The 18,472-nt window shown below is 40.0% G+C and overlaps 1 protein-coding gene across 1 annotated transcript; it reads right to left on the reverse strand.

The window, feature by feature from the left end:
* Positions 1-1,914: 1,914 nt before the first annotated feature.
* On the reverse strand, positions 1,915-18,211 carry LOC121373459. Its single transcript, XM_041500124.1, has 4 exons — positions 18,205-18,211; positions 12,195-12,422; positions 6,061-6,208; positions 1,915-2,355 (listed from the first exon to the last, which is right to left on the reverse strand). The coding sequence occupies exons 1-4, from the start codon at positions 18,209-18,211 to the stop codon at positions 1,929-1,931; spliced, it is 810 nt and encodes a 269-aa protein (XP_041356058.1). The 3' UTR covers positions 1,915-1,928.
* Positions 18,212-18,472: the final 261 nt, after the last annotated feature.

An 18,472-nucleotide genomic window follows, 5' to 3' on the forward strand; every position in this document is an offset into this window, starting at 1 on the left:
TTATTCTAAATTTTAATATTACCTATTTGTGATATTTGTAATTTTCGCACAGTTCTTTACACTGTTTATATTTAACTTTTAAATTTTTATATTGATGTTTCTCATCACATTATTGTTGCATTTACCATAGTTTGACAACCAATAGCCGATGTATTTGTTCGTGCTGGGGTGTCGTTAAACATTCATTCGTTCTATTTATTAAAGAGACATACCCTAGTTTTTAAACACTAAGTCATATTTTTTACTATTAGAGCCGTTTTTGATATCTGAAATCATACTTTACTTAGATTTTATTTTATTAGATTATCCATTTCCGTACCTTCGAAGTGTTTTTGGTCATCCTAGTATTTTTAATACCACAAAATTCATTTCTCATATATTTAAAAAAGCACGTGCGTCTGAGAAGTAAAAGTTATGGAGTCGAGTTTTAGTCTATTTTTAGAGGGTATTTCGTAATTTTAAAGTCACAGACTCCTGTTTCACTCAGTTGTAACTTTATCCAAATGTGTTACAGGTTTGTAGATTAACTAAACTTAGTGTGCATTTTCACGGGCTGAAACTAGGGTCTGTCCCTTTAATTAATCAGAAACGTCTTACAATGACAGAAGAATCAGGACAGAAAAATCAGGACAGTCTCTTTAAATCTGTTTTCACATCTAGGGTTAATTCTTTCATTTGCTATGAAAGGTAAATTTGGAGAATATAATATTTCACTATTTCATGACCTCAAACAGATATTTTGAAAATATAACAACGTCCATTCTGTAAAGAGCTTTTAAGGCCGTCCCACACTAGCGCAGCGCGTCGGCAGCGAATCAGCAGCGCGTCAGCAGTGAAACGTTAGTAATGCCCACATATACGCAGCGTTCAAACAGAAATAAAATAGAAAAAAAAAAGCTGAAAAGCTGAAACGAAAAACGGATCTGATTTGAAAACATGGCCCCCAGGAAGATAATTTCGAGTAAATTGGTTTTAATGTATTTGTATAGGAGATTACTTGATAAAAAACGCAAGAGAAAGTTTTGGGTACACGACATCGTTGACCAGGCATCGGCTGCCATTTCCGTGTCTTTGTAACCAACCGATTGGATGTCGTGTATGCATGGGTGTTTCTGCACCTCTATGGTCAACTTTTCTTCGTTAATATTTTGTTTTGGCATTGTTTTTCAGTAAAATAAAGATATTCGTCAATAATGTGTGGGTTATTTTGGTGGAAGACCTAAAATATTACAACATTATGACATCATAAACTGGGGGTTTCTGTGCGCGTCAGAGCAGCTTGCAGCAAAAACCGCTTTTGGAACGATCGAAAAAAAAAAACCGACGTTGACGCGCTGCGCTAGTGAGGGTATGAATATGGTAATTCATTGGAAGTGATTTTTTGCTGCCGACGCGCTGCGCTAATGTGGGACGGCCTTAATAATATCTGCCGTCCACTCAAGGATCATCGTTTCAACCGATTGTACGACGTGTGATAGCATCGCTTGGAGAACATAGACAATTCTGAGTCACCACAAGACTTACGACGTGCGACAAGCGATGGTTTCAGAATCTTTATTGGAATACAGCGTCTCATTGCATCTCACACGATCGCTAAGATGACGACGGTTATAACTGATCGTTGAAGTTAGCAACAGGTTTTTTGCCCAAAATTCATCAAATTGACCAAATTCTTTTGTAACTTAAACCTGGCCCCTGTTTATAAAACTCAAATTTCTAAAGACGCCTCACGCATGCAATTTGTATGACGTTGCCATAACGTTAAGAATTGCAGATTCTATTAAAAATATAAATGTTTGAGTCTAGAATCTAAACGTTTTCTTGCACTTACCAGTCCCCTCTCGCTGAAGCTCATGACAACTGAAAATTATTTCACATAAACATGATACGAAATGGAAGCTCGTTTAATATCATATAAGTATTTCCAGCTACATTCTCGCATAAAAATACAATGGTTCATGGAGTCCTTCACCTAGGGTGTAGTATCCACTTCCGTCTGCAGCCCACGCGACTGCCTCACCTCGTACTTCCGGGTGATAGGACACTTCCGTACCTTTTCCCTGAAGAGCTCTCTCTACGTTGCCGTCTGCCATATTCCAGTAAAACAGATGCTTCTCAATTTTGATCAGCACCTCTGTCCCTAATGGTGATATGTCCCCAGCCACAGGGTCTTTCTTTGATGAATGGAGTCCAGGAACAGTCAGAATAGAGTGCAGATTCACAGCGATTGGCTGATCCCATGCGCTAGAGGGCACTTTCGTCAGTTTGGGGTGATTACCGTTATGGACTTTTGAAACGAGAAAAACGTTTCCTTCCCTGTCTACCATGAGGGTTTCTGCGTTTGGTTCCGACCATCTGTAATAAGTAATTGAAAAAGAAATAAATGCTGAAATAATAAGGAGTTATAATTCTAAAGATTTCCAATAGGGCCCGACATCGTCGACGTCTAAAAAACGTTTCCTTCTCTGTCTACCATGAGGGTTTCTGCGTCTGGTTCCGACCATCTGTAGGCTACTATATGATATATAGTGAAATATTTGCTGGAATAATAATGAATAATAATTCTAAAGATTTCCAATAGGGCCCAACATCCGCGACGTCTACACGGCTTAGGAGTTCATTGGCAGTTCACTGTTTGCCTGTGACCCGACACCCGCCCGTTTGAAATGTCCTTTTTCATAACTTAAAGGAATGCTAAAGCAAGGCTTTTGGACTGGTGTGCATATTCAACGATACATAATGCACATTATTGCTTAATATCAACAAGTATAATCGTATAGTTAATTAATAAAACGGTTAAATGTGACGGCTATTATATATAACGGGCGCAGCCATTTTGTACCATCCCAGTGAATACGCCCTCTGGCGAGCTGGTGGTTACGTAATCCCTAACGTGTCACGTCAGGAATTAGTCTTCGAACTGAAGAAACAAAACATACCTGATTTTTGCGGATGCATCGCAATGTTCTGTAAAAATAATAATCCCAGTAACACAGCAACGTGTATATGTGGTTTATTTTTCAATACAAAATAAACCACCATTGTCAAAGTGTTGAAATAATTGTATTATATTTTGTATATAAATTAACCCACGTACTGAAATAATAGAGTGTTTTCTTGGTTAATTGGTCTTTTCTTTTCTTTCCATGGCCTGTACCTGTGGTTTTTGATTGGCAGGTGTATATAAGAAGACGTGCCTCTTTTATTAAGATCACAGGGTATTGTGTGATAACCTCAAATTGTAATGGACTTTACCAGCTTTATTACTGTAATTCCTGTAAAACCCTTGATTAAGTAGACTTTCCCATCTAAAATCACAAAACTTACCAATTACGTGGGCCGAGAGAAAAGAGAATTATCACTTGGGTATCTGAGTGGTCGTTTTTGCTCGAACGTATCCTACCAATAGGCCTAATAATATGCATTTTTTCTTTGGATTTAAAAAAAATAAAAATACTATAACTCCATTTCGTTATATTGATGAAAATTGAAATATATTTAGTTAAATTGTTTATTATACTATCAAGTCATTTATATTGTTTTACAAGTCAGGTTGATGAAAGCGAAGCGCCTTGTCGTAAATTAGAGCATTTGTTTACACTGTGCATAATAGAGAAGTTGGACCTGAGCTGACATCACTTCGCCCCAAGCCATACCACCGGACGTCACAAAAACGAAACAAAATGGCTGCCCCCAGTTAGCAGGAATAATCATGTCTTTTTATTACTTCTAAAATTACGCGTTTTTCAATTGTTAAAGTGTCAGTATGTGTTGGTGGTCCGGGTATGCATCTTTCCAACACATAAGGCTCTTGTTGGAGTTTAAAAACCCACCTATTATTCACAATACACAACACTAAATTCTGCAAACTCAAACTGGACTTTTCTAGAATGTTGTTACCCCCCCACCGTACAAAATCCTGGATTCGCCCTTAGAGTTCTGATAAATATACGAATATGTTTATGTACAGAAAATACATAGTCCTACATGTCTCAGAAACGTGAATGTAAAGATTAAACGTCAACAAGAAAAGGAAGCTTTAAATAAATATAGATGGTAGTACTAAACCAAATAACTTCCGGCTGGGTCAAAGTTCTGATAGAGAAGTGAACACCACAAATCCTGTGATTGGTTATAAATGTGAGTGTGTTGGTTGTAAAAAATAATAGTTTCATCTGGGTAAAAAAAAAAAGAAGCAATTTTATTTCATCTAGTGCCAATGTTACAAGCACAAGTAGCCTTGTGCTTGAAACATGTATGGGGTACCTGTTAAAAAAAAGTACTCGAATTTTGTGCGGAACTAGGGTAGTCATAGACGTTACCCGTTATCTCAGAAACGAGCAGCTTGACCCCCAATTTTTTTCTGATTCACTTTAAGTGTGAGGGGTGGTAGTATTTATATCCGTGGCGTTTATGTCGGTTGATACGCTGCAGGTATGAGTTTTAGCCGCACATGTTACTATTGTCGTCTATGGGATTTGATTTGGTAGTATACACTCAGATACAACAGCCAGTGCCGGATTTATAAGGGGCCTTTGGCACCCCCACCCCCACCCCCTGCCAGAGCGGCCCCCAGACTAAGGACTTCCTTTATTAAAAAAATTAATAATTATAAAATTAGTCTAAATCCGGCCCAGACAACAGCACATTCTAAACTACGGCTATTTAGTGTCTAACATACATATGGTTATTTTCACACATAGTCGAGAGGAGATCCGCTGCCTATTGAAGTTACCACTCAAATGTGGAAGGTATTTGCCACCTTAGTTAAAGGTACTTCATTTATCTCAAAGTTCCAAGTGCCATATTTCGCTAATTTTTCTCCCCCCCCCCCCCCCCCCCCTCCCCTTTTTGATAAATGTAAATGAATTGACCTCGCACATAATCTTTGCATGAAAACTTGGAAATGTGGCAGACTGACTATCGGCAGAGACGGATGATATGCACAAAGACAACAAACTTGTCGACACCATCCGTCTGGTTCGATCTAGGATCGATTCTCGTCGGTGGGCCCATTGGGCTATTTGTCGTTCCAGCCAGTGCTCCACGACTTGTGTGACAAAGGCCGTGGTATGTATTATCCTGTCTGTGGGATGGTGCATATAAAAGATCCCTTGCTGCTAATCGAAACGAGTAGACCATGAAATGGCGACAGCGGGTTTCCTCTCTCAATATTTGTGTGGTCCTTAACCATAATGTCCGACGCCGTATAACCGTAAATAAAATGTGTTGAGTGCGTTGTTAAATAAAACACTTCCTTCCTTGCTTCCTTCCATCCGTCTGGCATAACGTTACGATATACATGTATATGTTTCTTACTATCAAATTAAATTATTTGGTTGTAATTCTATATGGGCATATAGATGAATGAATGAATGAATGAATGAATGAATGTTTAACGACACCCCAGCACGAAAGATACATCGGCTATTGGGTGTCAAACTATGGTAATGCAAATAAATAAAGTGATGATCAACATCAATATAAAAAAAAGACTTAAACAAAAACAGTATAAAGAACTGTGCAAAAACACAAATATCACAGAATTTTACGGATACTGAATTTTACTCAAAACTTCAGTTTTGTGCTGTATTGGCCATTCTCAAAGATAATGTTACACCCCTGCACCACGGTGAGGTTACAGCACGCGCAGGGGCATATAGATGAAGATATAACGTTCATATTTCAAAGCAGACGTTAATAAATAATTTTGGCGGGAAGATTATGCAACTTTGAGATATAGCACTTTTAATGGAATCTGTGAAATGGGCGCGGGACGTGACTCAGTGATAAAGCACTCGTCTGATTCGCGGTCGGTCGAGGATCGATCCCCGTCGGTGGGCCTATTGGGCTATATCTCGACCCAGCACCACGACTGGTATATCAAAGGCCGTGGTATGTGCTATCCTATCTGTGGAATGTGCATGTAATGTAGCGGGTTTCCTCTCTAAGACTATTTGTCAAGATTACCAAATCCAATAGCAGATGATTAATAAATCAATGTGTTCTAGTGGTGTCGTTAATCAAAACACACTTTTGATTTGCAAAATGAGTACACACGTGTATTTCAGCGTAGAATCTAACGGTACTGTTTGATCCTTTGTGACGTCATCGGGTTCCCTGACTCGGTATATCACGTTGTTGGGTTTGTGGCCTGCTTCACCAATGTCGCCGATGTAGATGCAACTACCTCCCCCAGGACATGGTCCTGTAATACAATAATATAACATAAGGCTGGTAGGTACAGGGTTCGCAGCTCGGTACCGGCTCCCACCCAGAGTGAGTTTTAACGACTCAGTGGGTAGGTGTAAGACCACTACACCCTCTTTTCTCTCACTAACAATTAACAACTAACCCACTGTCTTGGACAGACAGCCCAAATAGCCGAGGTGTGTGCCCAGGACAGCGTGCTTGAACCTTAATTGGATATAAGCACGAAAATAAGTTGAAAAGAAATGAAGTAACATTTATTCATTTCAACTTAGTTTCGTAATTACATAGGCCTATCCAATTAAGGTTCAAGCACGCTGTTTGGGCACACACCTCAGCTATCTGGGTACTGTTCCACCAATCGATCTTAGCACTACTATCGCCGTAAATACCATCTTCATAAATCAAGGCTAATATTCGTTCCTCGTATTCAGCCTTGATACATGTCGTCAAGAAATCGTGCCACAAAATGCTTAAATTTCATTGGATGCGATGAGATCTGATTGCAACGAATCGCAACGCTCCTTATAGATTCCCTTGTTATTGTAAACAAAGACGGCAGCGTCAGCGTCCGGCGGTTAATTTTTGATATTGCTTTCAAGATTGTCACATGTTACCGATGCTGTGATTGGTCAGCGATGTCATCGTGTAAGGGACATAATCGGTGTTACAAATTTTCTTCCAATAGAGGGCGCTAGTAGTAGATATCAGTAATCTTGACTACATGTATCAAGGCTGAATACGAGGAACGAATATTAGCCTTGATTTATGAAGATGCGTAAATACCTACCATCGCGACCTTAATTTTTGTCTACGATCGCCAGCCCGTTCCACGACGCGGCGTTGCTTACTATCGTCGTAAATTACTGAGAAAATTTACAATAGGTACGAGGCAGTTGTAAGCCACTAACGTAGCTGTCAAATGGCAGTTAAATGATGATTTTGTTATTTTCTAAGAAGGATACTTTGTATAAAAAGGGATCTAATATATAGCAAATAACTTTTATAAAACTTGGCGTTCGATGAAAAATCATTCTAGGCCATAGACTTCTACACGAAAATACGGGATATAACTCTCATGTCTTATGCATTCGGCAATTATCGCTTAGCAAATAAACTGACAAAGTTACTTCATGGATGTCCGATACCAATGAATACATCCAAGATGTTGCGAAAAGTCCGTAACCAGTTTATTATTTAAAGGAGACCGGACACCAAAAGACATGTAGTGTGTAATGGATTAAGTTAGCGTCAAAGACCGCATTACTCTAACGTCTGGCTCGCTGCGAGGCACCGGTCAGCTGCGCGTCTTAGGTTTGGGGTAAAAACAGAAGTGGGCGGGATTATGCATAGATCTGAACGAAAGCGAGGCAAACGTCATCGGTGAGAGTTACCAAGCAATACCGGTACACGTGTTGATTCTTTGGTTGTGCCTTTTAGTCGTCTTTTGTTTTTTTTGTCTCCAGGTTTATCGGAAATTTAATTTACAAGATAATTAGTGTTATTATATACCGTCGACGTAATTATATGATGGTTAACTGCGCAGTGTTTAACTGCAACAGTAACAGCAATGCATCCAAAGAAACGGCCAACATCATGGTTTCGATTTCCAAAAAACCCCGAAAGTTGTTTTAAAACATGGACGCATTATTGTCGTCGAACGGGCTTTACACCAACTAAATACAGCAGGTTATGGTACATTTACAATGTGAAAATTAAAACAAGTATGTACTTAAGATATACATTAAATAAAGGTATTGCAATTTGTTCACATACGAATATTTAAACTTCACATTTATTTACCTATAATTACCAAATTAATTTTCACCGACAATCCATAACGACTCCATACTAACGTCTCTTGATCTAGTTGGTTTGTTAACCTCATAATAAAACACCTTCAAAACGTGAATTATTACGTTAGTTAACAATGTTTATCGTCAGTTCAGTATATTTTCATTAAAATTAAAATGCTAACACTTGTGGCAGGAACAACATATGTACTCTGGCCAGAAGGAATGATGGTTAAATAATTTTACAGCTAGTGTCGATTATTAAAGCATACTAAAATTGTACTTTTCAATGCTTTCTGTATGTCATATTAAAAATACTCTACACCAAATAATTATTTTAATACATATGTACCTACCCTGGGTTTCTGCCAGAGGGTGCGGAGGGTAATCTTATATGTATGTACTAAAAAATCGCAGAAATTAATGTATATATATATATAATGTTTGATTTTTTTCGATAGATTATAGTAACATAATTGCTGTTTAAGATTTATAAAAGTGCATGAAATAAAATGTTCAATAAAAAAAACATTTCAAACCTATAACCACCCAATATACTCGTTTGAACATATTTAGTTTTTACAGGCCAATAGGAACAACTTGGGGGGGGGGGGGGGGGCAGGCACTGACAGACTGGGTATAAACTCTACATCAGAGTATTGTTACAATGGCAAAAATTAATGTGATAAAGAAAAGCTCACAAGTGGGAGGCACCTCTCCACCCACCCCCCACCCCCCACCCCAAGTTCCTACGGGCCTGTTTTATTACGTACCCTCAAATTATTTTCTGGCAGAAAACCTGGTACCTTTGGTAGAGGTTGAAACAATTGGTCGTCTAATTTATTTTATTTACCATAAAATAATATAATTAATCACTTTTGGCATCTAGCAATTTAAAGCAAAATTAACAATAGTTACCACATGGAATAAGCATCATATATTATTTTGTTTTACCTGTAATATATTTGACCTGTAATATATTTTCATCAGGACTTCCTTCTTCCTCCATGAATGATTAAAGAAACTAACACTGGATATATTGTAATTATTTTTATTTTATTCCAATATATAACAAATGTGTTTTATGTCAGTATGTGGAGCAAACTACCTGAAACAGTTGGTTTGAAATCATGATTACAAAATCCTAAAGATAAAAGGAAGTGTGTGCGTGGGGTGGGGGGTGCGGGGGGGGGGGGGGAGAGGGGGAATACAGTCTCTAGTGAGGGATACAAACTAGATGTTTTATTTTAATATCTTTATTTATGCAAAGTAGTGAAAATTTAAAACATACATTTTCTTCCTGAGTGTGTGATGGAGAACAAGCCCCTAGGCCCGCCCCTCCCCAGTTCCTACGGGACTGTTGTATTTTATATTAATAAATGCAAAAACTACATAATAATATTGTCGATAAGACATATTAGTTGTAAAGTGATTGTCAGTATGTGGCAACAGTATATTTTCCAACATTTCTGTGTTTCTGTACCCGGCTGTGGACAGTTTCGGCAGACTGGTAACACATTTTCTTAATAATTAAAAATACACGGTTTAACCAAACACATTAAAACTTGGAGGGTAACTAGTTAAGAGAACAAAGTTTTTTGTTAAATTATTATATCTTGCTTTGGTGAGGAGGGGACGCTTTTTGCAAATTTGCGAGATCGGCCTCTGGAATATCCACTGACGTGTCATATTTACATCTATGCTGAACAAGATTTATGATGAAATATTATTACATTTTGTGTGCTTTTCTTCTAATTAGGTCCATTTGCTTCAGTTTACATTAAAAATGTCATAAAAAAAATATGTTTTAAAAAATGCTTCTATGCTAGTCTATGACCATGTGGCTTCTTCGTCTTCGTCGGCAGTTGATTCATCCAAATTTTCGTCTAAGACAACATTTCCAGGATTAGAGACAAAGTCTCTGATAAGTGGTTCAAACGAATACGGTTTGATGCCATTAGCACAAGCTGGACACAATTCTTCGTCACTCGAATCGCTAAGTTCGTCCATGCTGCTTGGTAGTTTCTTCAGTTTTCCTCTCATCGATGACGTCACGGGTCTAGCTCATCAATTGTCGACAGTTTCCGGCAAACATCGGAGATCGGCGAAAAAAACCCCCCAACCAAGACTGGCACGCTTAACTTAGTCAACAAGGGGAGCACGGTAGTTGCGTGTTGTGGTTTATGACGGCAAACAATTCATTACGCCGTATATATGATTTGGTGTCCGGTCTCCTTTAACTAATTCGCACTTCTTTGCAAAGAATATATTAATCATTAAAGGGGCACTTACGACTACCGTAAGGTTGCTTTGTGGAACGGCTGTAAAGTTTACGGTGCCAGTTGTAAAATTCACCTTAAATCACTACAGTTAACCTTAGCTACAATTCTTTCGTGGAACGGGGTCCTGGTCAGTGGGTTAGTGGGAGAAACGTCGATGTAGTGGTCATACACCTACGCAAAGAGTTGTTGAAATAATACTTGTAAATACCATTATATAGATGTCGGACATAGTATGGGCTCCCACTTTTAGTTGGGGGGGGGGGGGGGGGGGGGGGGGGGGGGGGGGGGGGGGGCCCGCAGGCTGCCTTTTGCCCGAATTGAACGAAAATGCCCGAATTGCTATAACAACATTTATTCATATTAGCATTACTACCAAACAGCTATACAGAGTTGCAAACGAATCACTACCCATATTTATATGATTTTGAGGGTAGAATGATGGGTATACATGGGAAAAAAGGTCCCAAGTTAGCACATTTCCCCCGAATATCTGTATAATTTGACCGGCCTCGGTGGCGTCGTGGCAGGCCATCGGTCTACAGGCTGGTAGGTACTGGGTTCGGATCCCAGTCGAGGTATGGGATTTTTAATCCAAATACCGAATCCAAACCCTGAGTGAGTGCTCCGCAAGGCTCAATGGGTAGGTGTAAACCACTTGCACCGACCAGTGATCCATAACTGGTTCAACAAAGGCCATGGTTTGTGCTATCCTGCCTGTGGGAAGCGCAAATAAAAGATCCTGCCTGTCGTAAAGAAGAGTAGCCTATGTGGCGACAGCGGGTTTCCTCTAAAAACAGTGTCAGAATGACCATATGTTTGACGTCCAATAGCCGATGATAAGATTAAAAATCAATGTGCTCTAGTGGCGTCGTTAAATAAAACAAACTTTACTTTTTTTACTGTATAATTTTTGCCCGAATTTAAGGTTTTGCTCCAGCACTAGGGGGCCAGTTGATCCCCTGCCCCCTGTCTCGTACGATTACGATGTTGGAAGATGTCAGCAACTGGAGGCTTGCATAATATTCAGAATTGGTAACCCCCACCCCCAACCCCGCTTCTGGCGCCAATATGCGACTGGCTATATAACAAGGCTGGGGATATCAGAAAATACCAGCAACTGGATAACCAATAATATATTAATTTGCCTTCCAACAGCTGGGATGGAGCTGGAAGTGAGGATAATGTATCAGAGTTGAAATGATCAGGGCATATTGCTTTGAAAATACATTCGCGTTTCAAAAAATTGTCCTACAATTAAACTAGCGCTCTGCCGTGATAAAATCATGGCTACAAAAGAAGAAGTTTGTTTTGTTTAACGATACCTCTAGAGCACATTGATTTTTTTTTAAATCATCGGCTATTGGATGTCAAACATTTGGTATTTTTTTACATATAGTCTTAGAGAGGAAACCAGTTAAAAAAATGTCATTAGTAGCAAGGGATCCTTTATATGCACCATCCCACAGACAGGATAGCACATGCCACGGCCTTTGATGTACCAGTCGTGGTGCACTGGCTGGAGGGACCCACCAACTGTCTAGAAAAATATGGGACCCTGTCACCTCCCCAACCCCAGCCCCACCACGTCCTACTCCTATGATGCGCGGTCGATCTGGCATCGATCCCCGTCGGTGGGCCCATTGGGCTATTTCTCCTTCCAGCCAGCGCACCACGACCGGTATATCAAAGGCTGTGGTATGTGCTGTCCTGTCTGTGGGGTGGCGCATATAAATACCCCTTGCTGCTAATCGAAAAGAGTAGCCCAGTGGCGACAGCGCGTTTCCTCTCTCAATATATGTGCGGTTCCTAACCATATGTCCGACGCCATATGACCATAAATAAAATGTGTTGAGTACGTTGTTAAATAAAACATTTCCTCTCCTAACTATGAACGATCACATGCACTAACCTACAGCGAGATCCTCCCAGTCCCCGTTCGACGCCGCCGCTACCGTCAGTACCGCGACGACGTGGGCGGTGCTGGTGCTGATGACGTAGAGTCGTGGCAAGCCACCGTGGTCATTGATGACATACAGGAATCCAGGGTGTCGTCTGCTGGCCGCGAGACCCGAGGCCTCGTTCAACTCCGTGGTGTCAATCTGACCCTTGATCCTTCCGTCACTGAAGGTACCGTCACCTGGAAATGTTTTTTATTGTCCTTTATGTAATATCATCATGATCATCTCGTCGTCGTCGTCGGCATCATTATCTTTATTAACATCGTCATCATCGTCGTCATTGTCATCGTCGTCGTCGTCGTCGTCATTATCATAATAATAATCATCATCATTATCATCATCATCACCGCCTTCATTATCATTATTATTATCGTCATCATCATCGTCATTGTCATCGTCGTCGTCATTATCATAATAATAATCATCATCATTATCATCATCATCACCGTCTTCATTATCATTATTATCATTGTCGTCATCGTCATTATCATAATCATCATCGTCAACATTATCATTGTCTTCATTATCATTGTCATCATCGTCGTCATCGTCATTATCATAATTTTCATCGTCATCATTATCATTATTATTATTATTGTCATCGTCGTCGTCATTACAATAATCATCATCGTCATTATTATCATTGTTTTCATTATCATTATTATCATTGTCATCATCGTCGTCATCGTCATTATCATAATAATAATCGTCATCATTATCATCATCACCGTCTTCATTATCATCATTATTATTGTCGTCATCGTCATTATCATAATCATCATCGTCATCATTATCATTGTCTTCATTGTCATCATTATTATTGTCATCATCGTCATTATCATAATCATCATTGTCATCATTATCATTGTCTTCATTATCATTATTATCCTTGTCATCGTCGTCATCGTCATTATCATAATCATCATCGTCACCATTATCATTGTCTTCATTATCATTATTATTATCATTGTCATCATCGTCGTCATCGTCATTACAATAATCATCATCGTCATCATCATCATCATCGTCTTTCATTATCATTATTATTATTATTATCATCATCATCATCATAATCATCGTCATCATCATCATCACAATTACCATCATCATCATTTTTGTGGGTTTGTTTTTGTTTTATGTTTGCGTTTCGTTTTATTACGGAAAAATTAAAGAAAGCAAAAATTTGTTTTGTTTAACGATACCAGTGAATCATACTAATTAATTAATTAATCATCGGAAATTCGAGAATTTGTTATTATGACACGTCATCTTTAGACTCCATTTTTCCATTAGAAGCACGAATTTTTTTATCTACACACTGCCACAGACAGGGCAGCACGTACCACTGTCGTTGATATATCAGTCGTGGGGCACTGATTGGGACGAGATGCAGAGGCGGACCTAGGGTGGGGGGGCATGGGCCCGCCCCCCCCCCCCCCCCTAAATTTTACGATGGTTATAATTTTATTATATACTACTCAAAAGAATTTAAGGGTCAGACGATATTTTCGACATTATTTTCTGAATGTCAATTATATTAGCTAGACCGTAATGTCACGTATGGTATTGTTCCATTTTGACGAAAGTGGGTCTAAGCAACCCATAAATGAATTAAAATCCACTGTCACTGACACTGTCGACTAGTTCTAATGGCGAAAACATGCTTACATTTGCACGTAAATTAGGGCGAAAGCGAAAGGTCTGCTAAGTGCCCATAACTTGCTTTTTCACAAAGCGCTTCATTTGCACGCTTTGCACATGTATTCCATGTTCCCAATGCTGAATTTCCGTATAATTGGAGCTTGCGTTCGTGTACGGTGCACACTCCAAATTCGACAATGGTACGACTTCAACTGACTATCGAAGATCGAGGAAGGGCTATTGCTTGGCTTCAGGATGGCAATACGCAAAGAAATGTTGCTCTGAGACTTGGTGTCAGTCAGAGTGTCGTTGGCCGACTGTGACAACGGTACCAAGCAACGAATTCTGTTCGAAATCGTCCACGTTCGGGAAGACCCCAAAGCACTACAAATAGAGAGGACCGCTACACCACCAATATGGCTCTACGTCAACGCACAACCACTGCACGCCGATTACGTGACAATCTGCGGACTGCGACTGGAACTCGAGTGTCTGATCAAACCATACGCAATCGTCTGAGAGCCAATAATCTACGCTGCCGTCGCCAGGCTGTTCGACCACCACTCCTACCACGTCACAGAACGGCCAGACGTCACTGGTGCACGCTTCATCTGCGGTGGCAACGTGTTCAGTGGGGTCGAGTGATGTTCACTGATGAGTCCAGGTTTAGTCTCCAGTTCAACGACGGTTGGGTTCGTGTCTACAGACGTCCTGGGGAGCGCTTCACTGACGTTAACGTTAGACAACGTCACCGGTTCGGTGGTGGCAGCGTCATGGTGTGGGGCTGCATCTCTATCCACCACAGGACCCCCCTCTATGTGGTGGATGGCAATCTGAATGGAATCCGCTATCTGAATGAGATTATCCGGCCGTTGGTTCTCCCAGACCTTCAGCAGATTGGCGGCGGGGCAGTTCTGCAGGATGACAATGCCAGACCCCACCGCGCCAGGGTGGTAACGGACTTTCTCAGACAACAAGGTATCGCCAGGATGGATTGGCCAGCATATTCGCCTGACTTGGCCCCAGTAGAGCACGCCTGGGACGAATTAGGCAGGGAGAGTTCGGGATAACCATGCCCCTCCGGCCAACCTTCATGATCTGGGTCAACTTCTTATGGCAGAGTGGCAGGCCATTCCCCAAGAGTTCTTCAGACGTCTGATCAACAGCATGAGGCAACGATGTGTCGAGTGTATTCGCGCCAGGGGTGGATTCACACACTATTAAACGAATGTTCTAATGTGTAAAATCCATGTTTGACAACCTTCAACTTTGACAGCATGTCATGTGACTTTCTTGTATACAGTGACGTTTATTTGTGGTTTTTTGTAAATGTGGAACAATAAATAATTTTTTTGGTGTACTTTACATCATCAATCTAATACACTCTGAAACTTATTTGGTTATAAATTTTTGACCCTTAAATTCTTTTGAGTAGTAATATATTAATAAAAAAAATATATATATACGATCCCCTTCCATACCTCCCCCAAAGTTCCCTTGGCATGTCATTGCCCCCATCCCCCCTCCAAATGGATTTTCTGGATCCTCCACTGAGATAACCCCAATGGGTCTACTGAGAAGCTCGATGTTCGGATCCAAGCAAGTAGTAAAAATGAGTTTAAAGTTTCCTTTAAATTTTTTATTGTTTAACGACACCACTAGAGCACATTGATTATTAATCATCGGCTATTGCATGTCAAACATTTGGCAATTTTGAGATATAGTCTTAGAGAGGAAACCCGCTACATGTTTCCATTAGTAGCAATGGATCTTTTAAATGCACCATCCCACAGAAAGGATGGCACATACAACGGCCTTTGATATACCAGTCGTGGTGCACTGGCTGGAACTAGCAAGAACATTATAATTTGATTAACGTATAAATATAAGTAGCAAGGGATCTGTTATAGGCACCATACCACAGACAGGATAGCACATATATTTCAATAATAGGGGACTGAGCGTAGTCCAGTGGTAAAGCGCTCGCTTGATGCGAGGTCGGTTTAGGATCGATCCCCGTCGATGGACCCCTGAGCTATTTCTTGTTCCAGCCAGTGCACCACGACTGGTATATCCTGTCTTAGCCCGAGTACTCTGACTGTAAGAGAGCTAGACGGACATTTGGACATAAATACGCTCTCATTACAGTCGGAGACCAAGCTATGTATTTTTTTGGCAATTCCCGACAACCAAAATGTTGGCAAAGATTTCCGCTCTAATACCACAACAATCCTATGTTTGACGTCAGATACCTTTACATCGATCATTTTCGAGTTAACTGATTAAAAACAATCGACATATTAATCACTAATACACATAGTACAGAAAGAAATCCGACAGCACCCACATTCAGCTACGCTTCGTGACACTCCGTCGCAAGAATTACAAAGCTCGGTGACCTATTTCGTGACGTTTATCACGTGATCGTCCACTAGGCGATTCGGCCTAGTAGACGGAATGGCTGAGTGGGCGATCATGTGACGCAACGTCACGATATACTAGCAATCGGAACTCCTCGTACATTTCTACGAAATATAAACTCGGACACAATGCGTCACCATTTTGCAGTCTGGAGCTCCACGCAGTAAGACGTGTTTGTTTCGCTTGTGCACACTGCACGTGCTTTCGTGTGCTCGACTTGGGGGTCCTTCATTTCGTTGTTTTTGTCAGCGAAATGAAGTTTTCTACTGGGATGTATGCGGCCATTGGAACTGATTGAACGCTGGAACGCTTCTCGTTTCGACAGTCTGCACCACCAGGTTGGATTCTTTTTCAGCGAGATTCCTCGCCTCCACGTCATTTCTCCGTCTGACTATGTTGACTTGTTTTTTCGTGACTCGTATGACGACCATTCTGCAGAACGCCACGGTTGTTCGCGTTTAGTCTCTACATGTCCGAGCCTGTCCTACCAGCACTGGAAGATTGACCGCCCCACTCTAAGAAGAAATAGGAAGCGGGGTCGGCCCCTACTACTCTTTCTAGACTTTACCTTGCTTTATAATGATACCATCTCGTATCCTCCGGAGTCGGGCCCGTGCGCACCACTATACCAACCCATGACGACTGGACTATACCCTAGTCTGATACTCTACTCGTTCAGACGGATCCGGCTTCTCAAGATCTGTATTTCAGCACAGCACTACACCTTCAACGTCTATCGACTGTCAATCTAGGGGTTTTCTTGACGGGATACAACCCATCTCGTCCCTTTAAGCTGTGCACCCAAACGGCCTTAACGAGGCCACTCGCGTGGACATATTGATCGGACTTTAAACGTTTAGATCTGCGTTCAAAATTTTATGTCGAAATTACTTCTTTTTTGTAATATTATTAAATAGTCCGATCCTCTCTTCTTTCTCTTATTTAATTTTGGACTGTCCTTCTAAAATGCTCCAAATTATATAAATATTCGGCCGAGCAGTCAATTCTTTTTTATTTTTGGCTTGTAACCTTTTTCTTTTTTCATTTATTCTATTAACGTTTTTACTAATTGCTATTTTCAAAATTCTGCCCATTTTCACCCCCCCCCCCCCCTCCATCCCGAGTCAGGCCACCGATCTTATCGGAGGTCGGACTCGGGATGGGCGTGTTCGAAACCCTAGTGGTATATGGGCACGTTAAACTAGTTATCATCATCATCATCACCATTTTGGACGGAACTTTTTTCAGTCACATGATCAAAACATGGCCATGGAATATAATTGCTCATTCTGTGCTTCAGACAACTACATACAACAACAAATGCATCGAAGAGAATACGCGAGAATGATATAATACAAAAGATAACAGACACATTAGGCTTTAAACCTACTGACAGTTACAGAATATGTGACAGATGTGTAAATAAAATTATTAAATTCCAAAATAAATTTATTACAATTTCTTCAATTTTAACTAGAATTAAATATGTTGAAGTAACCTTTTTCAGAAGTTTCTAAAACAGATTGAAAATACAAATCCATCACGAAACAATTTTTTAGTCGTCATATCTTTATATTTACTCATGAACCACGGTTAAATCTATATCACAGTTAATGTGTGCAGTTGGCGAGCATGTTCCATAGAAATAGTGACAAGTCAGCTTTTTAAACAATCCAGCGTTTTCACATTTAAGAACAATTTCATCAAAACATCAGTCTGTTTAATCAGCTGTTTCTTGGTACAGATTGCCATTAGGTTCAGCTCCTCCAAAGAACCAAGTGGGGCTTTTTTTTAAATAGTTTATTGTGATACTGGACATTTAAAATACTAAACCATAGAACTCTTAAATGTTATAATTAAAATATTGCATTACACATGTGCTTGCATGCACCCACCCACTGTCCATGTTTAGCAACATTTAAAAAAATATCTTAAAGGTCAAATATCAGAGTTAAATTAAAATATTATGCTATTTTCACATGTGATTGTAATAAATAACTACAATTTACTCGATCGCACACATAATATTTGCTTAAGTAACTCCAGAATAATAATTTTATAATAAAAAAAAAATGTTGTGTCAAAAGATGTTCCATATTTGATCGAACTACATTATGTTACGAACTTCGTCCTAACCGCGTCACCAAATACATGAAAATTTGGTGTA

The sequence above is a fragment of the Gigantopelta aegis genome, chromosome 5, assembly GCF_016097555.1.
Source record: "Gigantopelta aegis isolate Gae_Host chromosome 5, Gae_host_genome, whole genome shotgun sequence".
Taxonomy (NCBI): Eukaryota; Metazoa; Mollusca; class Gastropoda; order Neomphalida; family Peltospiridae; genus Gigantopelta; species Gigantopelta aegis.

Excerpts from the sequence above, each read along its gene's own strand:
- LOC121373459 (XM_041500124.1), bottom strand. Across the intron at positions 6,209-12,194 it reads CTGGGAGGATCTCGCTGTAG|GACCATGTCCTGGGGGAGGT; the intron begins GTTAGTGCATGT and ends ATTGTATTACAG. Across the intron at positions 2,356-6,060 it reads GATTCTACGCTGAAATACAC|ATGGTCGGAACCAAACGCAG; the intron begins GTGTGTACTCAT and ends TACTTATTACAG.